The sequence below is a fragment of the Neoarius graeffei genome, chromosome 2 (assembly GCF_027579695.1).
Source record: "Neoarius graeffei isolate fNeoGra1 chromosome 2, fNeoGra1.pri, whole genome shotgun sequence".
NCBI classification, from domain to species: Eukaryota; Metazoa; Chordata; class Actinopteri; order Siluriformes; family Ariidae; genus Neoarius; species Neoarius graeffei.
Window position 1 is genome coordinate 4,403,353 of NC_083570.1, and position 14,119 is coordinate 4,417,471.

Genomic DNA, 14,119 nt, shown 5'->3' on the forward strand with positions numbered 1-14,119 from the left:
TTTCCTCCGGGTGCTCCGGTTTCCCCCACAGTCCAAAGACATGCAGGTTAGGTTAACTGGTGACTCTAAATTGAGCGTAGGTGTGAATGGTTGTTTGTGTGTCAGCCCTGTGATGGCCTGGCGACTTGTCCTGGGTAAACTCCGCCTCTCACCCATAGTCAGCTGGGATAGGCTCCAGCTTACCCACGACCCTGCACAGGATAAGCAGTTATGGATGGGCTTCAGTGTTTCCTGAAGCTTCATCTGGTCATCATTATCCGTGTGTATTTCATGAAATTAATCCTAATCAGTGCGGCTACATGGGTTATATTTCTGCACTGAAGACAGATGAAATGGTTAATAGAGGAGTGTTAATGACCTCTTTGTGTTTGTGCTCCTCCTCTCTCTATCACTCTGTCTCTCTCTCCCCTTTGTCTCACACACACAGAATAAGGAAGTCACTCCTTTCAGACAAAACAAAACTGATCTCTCTCTCAGTGCGATTTTAGGAAAATGGCTGAGGCCAGTATTTCAGTAGCTCAGGACCAGTTCATGTGTCCACTGTGTCTGGATCTCCTGAAGGGTCCGGTGACTATCCCCTGTGGTCACAGTTTCTGTAAGGTGTGTATTAATGGCTGCTGGGATCAGGAGGATCAGAAGGGCGTCTACAGCTGTCCTCAGTGCAGAGACACTTTCACGACAAGGCCTGTTCTACGCAGAAACAACATGCTGGATGAAGTGGTGGAGAAACTGAAGAAGACTGAAGTCCAAGCTGCTTCTCCTGCTCACTGTTATGCTGGACCTGGAGATGTGGAGTGTGATATCTGCACCGGGAGAAAACACAAAGCCATCAAGTCCTGTCCAATCTGTATATTTTCTTATTGTGAAACTCATCTGAAACCTCATCTTGAAGACCCTACTTTGCAAACACACACATTAATTGAAGCCTCAGCAAAACTCCAAGAGAAGATCTGCTCTGAACATAACAAGCTGATTGAGATCTACTGTCAGACTGATCAAGCCTGCATCTGTTATTTGTGTACGATGGATCGTCACAAAGGTCACGACACCGTCACAGCCACAGTAGAAAGAGCTGAGAAACAGGTGAGAACTAGAAATCTTTCCAGAATTAAATCATCTTAATTATAGTTTCCCATCTAGAAACGGGTGCTTTAGTCAGTGATATGATTTGAACTTTAATTTCAATGTTTGTATCAATCAGAAGGATTCTGTAAAAGCTGATTAAAATTGTCTGTGTTCTGGTGAACAGAGTGTTAAATTTATCTTCAGTAATGGTCGTAATCTGGTCAAACCAGTTAGTGAACATTTCAGCCAACGCCTGTGACAGGGCGAGGCAGGTGAACACACACACACTTTTTTTTTTTTTACTTTTTATGATCCTTTATTTTTTACAAAAGTCGCATTAGATAATAAAATTAATGTGAATTAATAAATAAATATTTAATAAAGCATTTTAAATAAATTTGGCTAAATATAACAGTGCACAGTGTGAGTTAAGTTATTGCAGTGATTCTGCAATGCAGGTTTTGTGTAAAACAAAGTTCTTCTTCCACTACTGAGCACAGAGCCTCCTCACAACACCACACTGTCTTAAACATTTCCATATCACCCATACTCTTAAAAAAATTAAAATCAATCAAAACTCTGGATTTAGTCAGTCTGGACAGAATTCTCTCAGGGTCACAGTCTGTGTTTTGTGCCATTTTGTTTTTTCTACTTCAGTAGATTGCCATTTTGGCCTGGCCAGGGTTAACAGTAACCAGCTGACACATGGATTTGTTTCTCCGGACATATTTAAAACCAAAAATAAAAAGCTGAAAGGTAAAATTCATATCAAATGATCTTAAAATGTCCCCCAACCAATAAAACAGTGACTGCAACCTGACGCAATGTAAAAAGACATAAAAAACAGTTTCTCTCGGAGAACAAAAGGGACACTCTTGGGTGACCTCAGGGTTTAAAATGGAGATAAAAGAATTCACAGACACTGTACAATGTAAAATCTTCCACCTCCAAATCAATCAGAAGGATTCTGTAAAAACTGATTAAAATTGTATGTGTTCTGGTTAACAGTGTTAAATCTCTCTTCGGTGAGAGTCGTAATCTGGTCAGACCAGTTACTCAACATTTCAACATTTCACACACGCAGAGAATATTTTGGCAAAACAAACAAACAAAGCTGTTATAATGAGCTCCACCCTTCTCGGAAGGCTTTTCACTAGATTTTGGGGTGTGGCGGTGGGGTTAGTGTTCATTCAGCTACAGTGGTGCTTGAAAGTTTGTGAACCCTTTAGAATTCTCTATATTTCTGCATAAATATGACCTAAAACAACATCAGATTTTTATACAAGTCCTAAAAGTAGATAAAGAGAACCCAGTTAAACAAATGAGACAAAAATATTATACTTGGTCAATTATTTATTGAGGAAAATGATCCAATATTACATATCTGTGAGTGGCAAAAGTATGTGAACCTTTGCTTTCAGTATCTGGTGTGACCCCCTTGTGCAGCAATAACTGCAACGAAACGTTTGCGGTAACTGTTGATCAGTCCTGCACACCGGCTTGGAGGAATTTTAGCCCGTTCCTCCGTACAGAACAGCTTCAACTCTGGGATGTTTGTGGGTTTCCTCACATGAACTGCTCGCTTCAGGTCCTTCCACAACATTTCGATTGGATTCAGCGCTGCTCTTGCTCCTTGCGGAGGGTGATCAGGGCTTGGTACTGACTTTCTTGGGTAGCAGCAAGGGCATAGGTGACATTCTTGAGCGGGGAGGAATCCACTGGTGGTTAACTTCAGTATTCCTGGCTTTCGGCACCACTGTTATATGTCCCTGAGGTGGGTGGAATACTGAAGTGCAGACAGGCGGGAAATGGTGTTGAACACAGTCTCTTTTATTTGTCAGTTTGGCTTTTCAGCTTTAACATTATGTCTTGTCACACATATATACATGTTCTCCAGTCAGGAGACAACCACTTCTTCGCTCTCCCCCTCTTTTTCATGACTCTGTCATTCCTGCAAAACAGACACCCACACATCAGTTACCAACAGGTGAGATCACTTTGCCACTCACCTTCCCTGGCCCCACCCTCTATTCACTAACTGGTGCTTGACCACACCCACACTGCCAAAAACAAGAAAAAACACACACAGTACATAACATTCACAGCTGTAAGAAACATGAATGTACTGTGAACTGACATTAATATGGAACCAGTTCGCTCGTACTGTATAAAAAGCTGAATGTATTTTATTTGTCCTCAGAGTGAGTTAGAGGAGGAGCAGATGAAATCCCAGCAGAGAATCCAGGAGAAGCAGAAGAAGGTGCAGGAGCTGAAACAGGCTGTGAACACTATAAAGGTGAGCAGTGAGCAGAGACAGAGCTGCTCCTAGTAACACACACAACATGGACAACGAGTCATTTACAGTCCCAGTAAGAGAGGGAATGATAGATGAGCTTTAAATCTTGTGTGTATGTGTGCCCTTACAGCTCAGTGCACAGACAGCAGTGGAGGACAGTGAGAGGATCTTTACTGACCTGATCAGCTTCATGGAGAAAAAACGATGGGAGGTGACGGAGCTGATCAGAGATCAGGAGAAGGCTGAACTGAGTCGAGCTGAACGACTCCTGGAGCAACTGGAGCAGGAGATTGCTGATCTTCAGAGGAGAGTCACTGAGCTGGAGCAGCTTTCACACACACGTGATCACATCCATTTCCTCCAGGTAACACTCACTGTCTGATCTACAGAGCCAGCTGTTCCTCACACACTCTCTAAAACACCTCTCATTAAGGGAACAATAAATGTCCCTGTCTGACATCACAAGTGGGTTTTACATTTCATTTGCTTTCTGTAGGTTTTAGCTTCTGGAAGTCGGTCTCTTCCCTTCCAAAGACCAGATTTTCTCACATCCAGCATCACTGTCCGTCAGCATCTCTCATTTGATGGAGTGAGGAATTCTCTCTCAGATCTGAAAAAGAGACTCCAGGAATTCTGTGAGGAGGAATTCAACAAAATCCCTCCACATGGTAAGAGGAGCTGTTCCTGCTGGAGAAACACAGTGATGTGTTATTTCTTAGCGATGCTCCTGCTTTCTTTTCTGCAGACACTTTATTCACCCGACACTTTGAACTAAAACACTGATTTAAAATGAATAAACTGACTGGATCACTTTAAACTCTTTCCATCTTTTACACAAACTCATGTTTCTATTTTTCTCTCCACAGCTGCAGCAGTTCAGATCATTTCAGAACCAGAACCACAGAGCAGAGAAGAGTTTCTGAAATGTACATCTAACACACACACTTCACATAAATATACTGTGTGAATTAAACCCAACATGTTCACATTGTTCAGTTTGTTTTTCTCTTTTATTTTAGATTTCTGTTATCTGACTCTGGATCCCAACACGGTACATCGTCACCTCATTCTGTCTGAGAAGAACAGAGCGGTGAATGACAGTGGGAGGGAGCAGGGTTACTCTGATCATCCAGAGAGATTTGATTACTGGGAGCAGGTGTTGTGTAAGGAGAGTGTGTGTGGACGCTGTTACTGGGAGGTGGAGTGGAGCGGGGCTGGTGGTGTGGACATATCAGTCTCATATAAAGACATCAGCAGGAAAGGACAGGGTAATGAGTGTAGGTTTGGAGGCAACAATCAGTCCTGGAGTTTGCGGTGTTCTTCTTCTTTCTCTTTCTGGCACAACAACATTAAGACTGAGCTCAAATTTCCATCACCCTCCAGAATAGGAGTGTATGTGGATCACAGTGCAGGAACTCTGTCCTTCTACAGCGTCTCTGATGCAATGAAGCTCCTCCACAGAGTCTACACCACATTCACTCAGCCTCTATTCACTGGGTTTGGGTTCGGCAAAGTTCCTGGGTTCGCGTTCTACTGGCATTATGGTTCTGCTGTGAGATTGTGTGATCCATAGTAAAAAAAAAAAAAAGTGTGGAGTGTTTTCTGTAAAATTCCTGCACGTTGTTGTTCAGTCGTCTGTTTCACTAGAACACAATCCAGCTGCACAAAACATTCATTTTAATATTTAAGTTAAAACATGTATCATGTAAATGTATAATAATTAAAGTAGACTGCCTTTCAGATTTTTCGAATTTAGGCCATAAATAGAATTTTCCCTGATACCCAATTATTTTAGTGGACCGAAAGCTACTGAATTCGAGATTCAGACTTCAAATTTTATTACTTTTTTTTCCTAAAAGAACAATTAATGAATTTAGAGCCATGTGGCCCTAAATTCTCCGCCATTTTTTCTTGCCTCACCGTGACTTTATCCAACATGCTGTGTCGTGCATGAGGTGTTGGGATTTCCCTGTTGTGGGATACAAATTTGCAACCTGAGAGAACAATGGAAGACGTGAGTGTGCGCATGAAACATGGAAGACCGACTACAGTAACAGAAAGTGGGAAGAAAAGACTCTGTATTGCGAAGGAAAGGAAACACAGGACCAAAATAATAACAGCAAACACAAAAATCAAAAAGATGAATGTAACGGCTTCGCTGATATAGTGGACACTGAAACAGGCAGGCGGGATCAATGTCACTTTAGTTTTTATTTTTTAAACTGTCACTTAACACAAAACACGCTTTTCAGCAATTTCAAAATAAACTGTGTGCCACTGCACCGACATGATTTCAGCCAGGGGAAGAGATTTACACTGTGCACACACACAGCATCTTCACCGGGCTCGTGCTCCACTCACCAACTGGCATTTGACCACGCCCCCCGCCACAGTGAAAAAGAACCATATACTGTCTTGCTCAATGAAATAAACTGCGCAGTATGATAGTGAATTGAGAGGTTGTTCACCAGAAGTTGTGCAATATACAGTAGGTGTATAGTTTAATTACACACATTTTCGCTCAGTGGTCTTCACCATCGCAATGATAAAAAAAGAACCTTCTGTGTAAACTATCTAATGCACAGGAATAATATTTACATTGTGAAATCAATACATACTTTTCATTATCTCATCTCATTATCTCTAGCCGCTTTATCCTGTTCTACAGGGTCGCAGGCAACCTGGAGCCTATCCCAGCTGACTATGGGTGAAAGGCGGGGTACACCCTGGACAAGTTGCCAGGTCACCACACAGCTGACACATAGACACAGACAACCATTCACACTCACATTCACACCTACGCTCAATTTAGAGTCACCAGTTAACCTAACCTGCATGTCTTTGGACTGTGGGGTAAACCGGAGCAAACCCACGCGGACACGGGGAGAACATGCAAACTCCACACAGAAAGGCCCTCGCCGGCCACGGGGCTCGAACCCGGACCTTCTTGCTGTGAGGCAACAGCGCTAACCACTGCACGACCGTGCCGCCCCAATGATGACATCGATTTGCTGAATAAAATGATAGGAATAAGCTTCAGATCAACTTACTGAACAAATCTAAAATTAAGCATGAAAACATCATCAATTATGAACAATTAATCGATAACAAGGATTTGGAAAGAGATCAGTGTAATTTTGTAGCTGGATTATTCAAGATTTCCTTTAGCAGTTGCTTCTTGAAAAGGGGCAGCGACATACTGTTTTGTAATTGTTTTTTTTTTTAGACTACTCCATCCAAAGGGTCGTCTATACATTAAAGTAAACTGTCGCTGATTAGATTTGGTTCGAATTGGTCTTGTTATTGCACTGTCTTGTGTTGTGTTTGTGGATATCTGAGTTATATATAATACTTTCTCTGTAATGTGCTGGTAAACATCAACTTCCATAGATGATTTTGTGAACAAAAAGACTAATCTGTAATTTGTTAATGTCATATATTGTTAATCCTTTTAAGTCATGAAACTAATTTGTTGAAGGGAATGTATATGACACATTTGAAGCGATCCTAATAAAGCGTTTCTGTAGTAAGAGCAGTGGCTTAAGCGTTGTTGTGTAAGTGCTTGCCCATATAATATTACAGCATGTTCGGTACTGGCAAATCTAGGTGTAGTATAGAATCATAAGTGTTTTTTGTGATAGTAAATTTCCAACCTTTCGTATTATTCCGATATTTTTGTCTATCTTTTTGCTAATGAGCTCAACATGATTTTTCCATGCAAGTTTTTCATCTATTAAAACACCTAAGAAGCGTGTCTGTGTATGTTGTCAATATATATTCTGGCGTTTTTATGACACTATTTTTTACTTTTTCCCACAAAGATGATGAAATTTGTTTTTTTTTTATATTTAAGGACAGTTTGTTTGCTCAAAACCACTTTTTTACCCCACTCATTTCAGAATTCATGGAGCTAACTAGGACATCAAAATTTCAGTGGGACATAAACAGGTTTGTGTTGCCTGCAAATACTAAAGTAAACAGTTTTTTGGATACAAATGCTAAGTCATTTACAGTGGTGCTTGAAAGTTTGTGAACCCTTTAGAATTTTCTATATTTCTGCATAAATATGACCTAAAACATCTTCAGATTTTCACACAAGTCCTAAAAGTAGATAAAGAGAATCCAGTTAAACAAATGAGACAAAAACATTATACTTGGTCATTTATTTATTGAGGAAAATGATCCAATATTACATATCTGTGAGTGGCAAAAGTATGTGAACCTCTAGGATTAGCAGTTAATTTGAAGGTGAAATTAGAGTCAGGTGTTTTCAGTCATTGGGATGACAATCAGATGTGAGTGGACACCCTGTTTTATTTAAAGAACAGGGATCTATCAAAGTCTGATCTTCACAACACGTTTTTGGAAGCGTATCATGGCATGAACGAAGGAAATTTCTGAGGACCTCAGAAAAAGCATGGCTGATGCTCATCAGGCTGGAAAAGGTTACAAAACCATCTCTAAAGAGTTTGGACTCCACCAATCCACAGTCAGACAGATTGTGTACAAATGGAGGAAATTCAAGACCATTGTTACCCTCCCCAGGAGTGCATGACCGACAAAGATCACTCCAAGAGCAAAGCGTGTGATAGTCGACGAGGTCACAAAGGACCCCAGGGTAACTTCTTAGCAACTGAAGGCCTCTCTCACATTGGCTAATGTTAATGTTCATGAGTCCACCATCAGGAGAACACTGAACAACAATGGTGTGCATGGCAGGGTTGCAAGGAGAAAGCCACTGCTCTCCAAAAAGAACATTGCTGCTCATCTGCAGTTTGCTAAAGATCATGTGGACAAGTCAGAAGGCTATTGGAAAAATGTTTTGTGGACAGATAAGACCAAAATAGAACTTTTTGGTTCAAATGAGAAGCGTTATGTTTGGAGAAAAGAAAACACTGGATTCCAGCATAAGAACCTTATCCCATCTGTGAAACATGGTGGTGGTAGTATCATGGTTTGGGCCTGTTTTGCTGCATCTGGGCCAGGACGGCTTGCCATCATTGCTGGAACAATGAATTATAGTGGCGAATTCTAAAGGGAAATGTCAGGACATCTATCCATGAACTGAATCTCAAGAGAAGGCGGGTCATGCAGCAAGACAACAAGCCTAAGCACACAAGTCATTCTACCAAAGAATAGTTAAAAATGAAAAAAGTTAATGTTTTGGAATGGCCAAGTCAAAGTCCTGACCTTCATCCAATCGAAATGTTGTGGAAGGACCTGAAGCGAGCAGTTCATGTAAGGAAACCCACCAACATCCCAGAGTTGAAGCTGTTCTGGATGGAGGAATGGGCTAAAATTCCTCCAAGCCGGTGTGCAGGACTGATCAACAGTTACCGCAAATGTTTAGTTGCAGTTATTGCTGCACAAGGGGATCACACCAGATACTGAAAGCAAACATTCACATACTTTTGCCACTCACAGATATGTAATATTGGATCATTTTCCTCAATAAATAATTGACCAAGTATAATATTTTTGTCTTGTTTGTTTAACTGGGTTCTCTTTATCTACTTTTAGGACTTGTGTGAAAATCTGATGATGTTTCAGGTCATATTTAGATTAGATTAGATTAGATTAGATTAGATTAGATTAGATTAGATTAGATTAGATTAGATTAGATTAGAATTTTATTGATCCCTTTGGGAGGGTTCCCTCAGGGAAATTAAAATTTCAGTAGCATCATTATAGGATAAACAGAGAACAGAATAGAAAAAAGAGAGAACTTCTAGATAAATTTAGTCTTTAGAAAACTTCTAGATAAATAAATTAAGTATTTACATATACATATATATTAAAAAAAGATTTGAAAAAAGTCCAGCAGGAGAGGTATTGCACATTTTTATTGCACATTGTCCAGTATTGCTTTTTGTCAAGCTAGGCTACTGCTCCTTCCCGTCCTCTGTCCTCCTGTCCCCCCCTCGAGAGGAGTTGTACAGTCTGATGGCGTGAGGGACAATGGAGTTTTTAAGTCTGTTAGTCCTGCACTTGGGAAGGAGCATTCTGTCACAGAATGCTGAACAGGCTCCTCTGGTTGCTGATGACGGTGTGCAGAGGGTGACTGGCATCATCCGTGATGTTCAGTAGTTTGTCCATAGACCTCTTCTCTGCCACTGTCACCAGAGACTCCAGCTTCATGCCAACCACAGAGCTGGCCCGCCTGATCAGTTTGTCCAGCCTGGATGTGTCCTTCTTGGATGTGCTGCCCCCCCAGCACACCATGGTGTAAAACAGGACACTGGTGACCACAGACGGATAGAACATCCACAGGAGTTTCCTGCAGATGTTAAAGGACTGCAGCCTCCTCAGGAAGTATAGCCTGCTCTGTCCTTTCCTGTACAATTGGTTGGTGTTGCAAGTCCAGTCCAGCTTGCTGTCCAGCCACAGCCCGAGGTACTTGTAGGAATCCACAGCCTCCACCTCGACTCTCTCGATCAGAACTGGTAATGACCTTGGTCTGGACCTCCCAAAATCGATGACCAGCTCCTTGGTCTTCGAGGTGTTGAGCTGCAGATAGTTCCTGTTGCACCAAACAGCAAAGTCCCTCACCAGGCTCCTCTACTCCTCCTCTCTGTTGTCCCTGATACACCTCACAATGGCTTTGTCATCGGCGAACTTCTAAACATGACACAGCTCTGAGTTGTAGCAGAAGTCTGCGGTATACAGGGTGAAGAGAAGAGGGGCCAGCACTGTGCCCTGGGGTGCTACAGTGCTGCTAATCACAGTGCCAGACATGATGTCCTTCAGCCTGATGTACTGTGGCCTGCTGGTGAGGTAGCTGGAGATCCAGGTGACCAGGCAGGGGTCCACTCACATCCTGTTCAGTTTGTCCTGAAGCATAAGGGTCTGGATGGTGTTGAAGGCACTCGAGAAGTCCAAGAAGAGGATCCTCACTGTGCCATTTCCCTGATCCAGATGCGAGTGGGCTCGGTGTAGCAGGTAGAGGATGGCATCTTCCACACCAACACCTGCCCGGTATGCAAACTGCAGACAGTCCTGGGCATGTTACACCTGGGGTCTGAAGAGGCTGAGGAAGAGCCGCTCCAACATCTTCATCAGATGTGAAGTGAGTCCCACCGGTCGGAAGTCATTCAGCTCGCTGGACTGGTTCTTCTTGGGAACTGGAACAATATATGATGTCTTCCAGAGGGTGGGTACTCTCCCCTGCTGCAGGCTGAGGTTGAAGATGCATTGGAGTGGTTCACCCAGTTCAGCAGCGCAGGTCTTCAGTAGTCAGGGACACACCTTGTCCAGGCCTGCTGCTTTCCTGTGGTGAAGCTTCCTCAGTTGACCTCTGACCTGGTCTGCAGTAATGCATGGAGGAGTCTGTGTTGAGGTGGGGGGAGGGGGAGGCTGCTGCAATGACTGGGGGGAGGTGTGTTGAGGGAAGAGGGAGAGATGGCTGCAGTGAGGGGGAGGGTGGGTGGTTGAACCGGTTGAAGAAGTCATTCAGCTCGTTTGCCCTCTCCACTGTCCCCTCAACGACTCTGGTCTTTGTGTTGTGGCCTGTGATGGTTTTCACACCTTCCCAGACCTCCCTCATGCTGTTCTCCTTCAGCTTCTGCTCCACCTTTCTCCTGTAGCTGTCCTTAGCTTCCCTCACGCAACGTTTCACCTCCTGCTGTGCTGCTTTCATTGCCTCCCTGTCTCTGCTCCTGAAGGTGGCCTTCTTCCTGTTGAGGACAGCTTTGACTTCCTGTGTTACCCATGGCTTGTTATTAGGGTAACACCGTACAGTCTTAGCAGGGGAGACCACATCTGCACAGAAGTTGAGCTAATCCGTCAGACAGTGTGTCAGGCCCTCTATGTCCTCACAGTGTGGGCTAAGCAGCACATCCCGGTCCATGGTGTCATAACAGTCTCTGAGGGCATCTTCCATTTCAGGGGACCACCTCCTGATGGAGCTAATTTGGACCAGGGGGGTGTACTTCGGCTGTAGACGAACCAGGTTGTAGTCAGACTTCCCTAGTGGGGGATGGGTGTGACTCTGTATGCATCCCTCACATTAGCATACAGCAAGTCAGTTGTTCCATTGCTCCTACTTGGACAGTCCACAGCCTGGTAAAAAGCAGCCCAAGTAGAGTCCAAAGTAGCATGATTAAAGTCCCCAGAAACGATCATAAATGCCTCAGGGTGCTGTGTCTGCAGCCTTGCTGTGACAGAGTGAATCCTCTCACATGCAGCAGCTGCGTCTGCCCTTGGAGGGATGTAAACACAGGTGGTGATCACGTGACTGAACTCCCTCGGCAGATAATATGGCCGCAGGCTAACGGCTAGCAGCTCCAAGTCTGGGCAACATAAGATTGTCTTTACAGAGATATGTCCCGGGTTACACCAGTGGTTGTTCACATAAATGTTGAGTCCCCCACCTTTGCCTTTCCCGCATGCTTTAGTGTCTCTGTCAGCTCTCACAACAGTGAATCCCCGCAGGTCCACGTTAGCATCCGGTACGAGATGTGTTAGCCATGTCTCCATCAAGATAAATAAGCTGTTCCCCTGGTAAATCCGCTGGTTGTTCAGTGCGGATAGCTCGTCGACCTTGTTCAGCAGCGAGTTCACATTCCCCATAATAACGGAGGGATTGGATGGTTTGCAGCACCGCCGGTTGTCCACTAGCCTAGCCTTCAGCTTAGCCCTGGCTTTGCAGCCCCTGGGTCTCCTCCTCAGCTCCACCGGGATGGGGTGTCATATCCTGGCTCGTCCCATTGTTTTCACGGCCAGCAGTTCCTTTCTCGAATAAGCAAGAAAACTGGCTCCTGGTTGCGTGTTAAAGTTAAAAATATCCATGTGATATGAAGAAAAACACTATGTCTTCATAAGAAGAGCAGAAATGTAAAAAGGTGGAAAAAAGAGGTTTAAAGAACTAAAAACTACAGAGCTACTGGAGAGGCAGCCGTCTTCCACAGCACCACTACACTTTTTCTATGCAGAAATCTAGAAAATTCAAAAGGGTTCACAAAATTTCAAGCACCACTGTAGTATAGGGTGACCAGATTTCTCTAGTCTGAAACCGGGACACTTTTGCGCGTGACCATGCTCGTGCATGCACACCTTTTTTTTACGTAAACGTGACACTCAGAGAGGTGCTCTATCATTTTGTTGAAGCTCACATTTATCAACATCTCACATGAAATAAAACAAGCAGGCATTTTTGTTATCTAGTAGCATAGTGGTATACAGATCAGTTAAATTATGGTCAGACAACAGATTTTGTAATGGCTGAGAATAGGCCAGGCTATGTCCATAGGCCAAATTTAAACTGATTTATTTCACCTGTTTGTGAGAACACCAAGAAGAATGCATATGCACATGTAGGCTCATCATCATTATCATTATCTCTAGCCACTTTATCCTTCTACAGGGTCGCAGGCAAGCTGGAGCCTATCTCAGCTGACTACAGGCGAAAGGCAGGGTACACCCTGGACAAGTCGCCAGGTCATCACAGGGCTGACACATAGACACAGACAACCATTCACACTCACATTCACACCTACGGTCAATTTAGAGTCACCAGTTAACCTAACCTGCATGTCTTTGGACTGTGGGGGAAACCGGAGCACCCGGAGGAAACCCACGTGGACACGGGGAGAACATGCAAACTCCACACAGAAAGGTCCTCGCTGGCCATGGGGCTCAAACCCGGACCTTCTTGCTGTGAGGCGACAGCGCTAAGCACTACACCACCGTGCCGCCCACATGTAGGCTATATCTCTAAAATTGTATGCACTATAGCATGAACTTAAAAAGTAGATATGTGACCTCAACATAGCCTCGGTCAGAATCAACCTTACTAACTATTTCCCACAACTGAAAAAATAAAGCAAGAATAGTGAACAATTTAATGGAAGGTGCAACAGGCTGTTCAACACAGCAATATGGCCAAACTGTCAGAATGGTATGTTAAACAGAAACAAAAAAGAGACAAGTGATTTGAGAATATATACCGGTACCTCGGAAGCCGAGAGAGACCCTTCATATAATCCTTTTTTTTTATTCACCTTGTTATCCTGAGATAACGACATAATTATTTCAGGATGTCGAGAAAACAACACAACTAATTCGAGATCTCAAGAAAACAAAACAATTATTTCATGATCTCGAGTAAACAGCTGAGAAATGGTTCATTCAGGTGCGCCAAGAGACTTGTGATATGCTGACTTTGGGGCTATTTCTCATTCTGTATAGACGCAACTTTGGTCATTAGAATGTCTGGAATAATCAATCACCTAATAAGGCAATATTTTGATCAGGGGTTGACACAGGGAGAGATTGCATTAAGTCTTTTAATAAGGGATAATTTCAAAATTAGTCCGCGGCACCTCCGCAGAAGACTGGCCCGGCTTCCTCTCTACCGACAGAGATACAGTGATCCAGCTGAGATCATGAAATAATTGTTTTGTTTTCTCGAGATCTCGGAATAACGGTTTTGTTTTCTCGAGATCTCGAATTAGTTGTGTTGTTTTCTTGAGATCCTGAATTAATTATGTCATTATCTCGGGATAACAAGGTGAATAAAAAAAGATTATATGAAGGGCCACTCGCGCCTTCCATAAATATACACTCAAACAAAACAGCAGTAAAGGAGGAGAGGGGCGACAGCCCGAGGAAAGCCCCCACAGGAGCGCACAGCATTTGCAACATAGGCTACCCAACTCAGTACAAGAACAAAGCACTTACAGTGTGTGCAGTCGGCTTCGTGCACATTGTTCTGCACCTCTCGGAGGAAGGGGTAGGTGCCCTGTAAACCTTTGGAAAAGG

General features: G+C 43.4%; 1 protein-coding gene across 1 annotated transcript; it reads left to right on the forward strand.

Moving 5' to 3' along the window:
* Positions 1-391: 391 nt before the first annotated feature.
* LOC132877898 (tripartite motif-containing protein 16-like) lies at positions 392-6,972 on the forward strand. Its single transcript, XM_060913625.1, has 6 exons — positions 392-1,083; positions 3,266-3,361; positions 3,492-3,725; positions 3,858-4,029; positions 4,228-4,287; positions 4,381-6,972. The coding sequence occupies exons 1-6, from the start codon at positions 493-495 to the stop codon at positions 4,932-4,934; spliced, it is 1,707 nt and encodes a 568-aa protein (XP_060769608.1). The 5' UTR covers positions 392-492; the 3' UTR covers positions 4,935-6,972.
* The last annotated feature ends 7,147 nt before the right edge of the window (positions 6,973-14,119 follow it).

Coding starts and splice junctions, on each gene's coding strand:
- LOC132877898 (XM_060913625.1), top strand. CDS start 493: ATGGCTGAGGCCAGTATTTCAGTAGCTCAGGACCAGTTCATGTGTCCA. Junction 3,362..3,491: donor AGGCTGTGAACACTATAAAG/GTGAGCAGTGAG, acceptor GTGCCCTTACAG/CTCAGTGCACAGACAGCAGT. Junction 4,030..4,227: donor CAACAAAATCCCTCCACATG/GTAAGAGGAGCT, acceptor TTCTCTCCACAG/CTGCAGCAGTTCAGATCATT.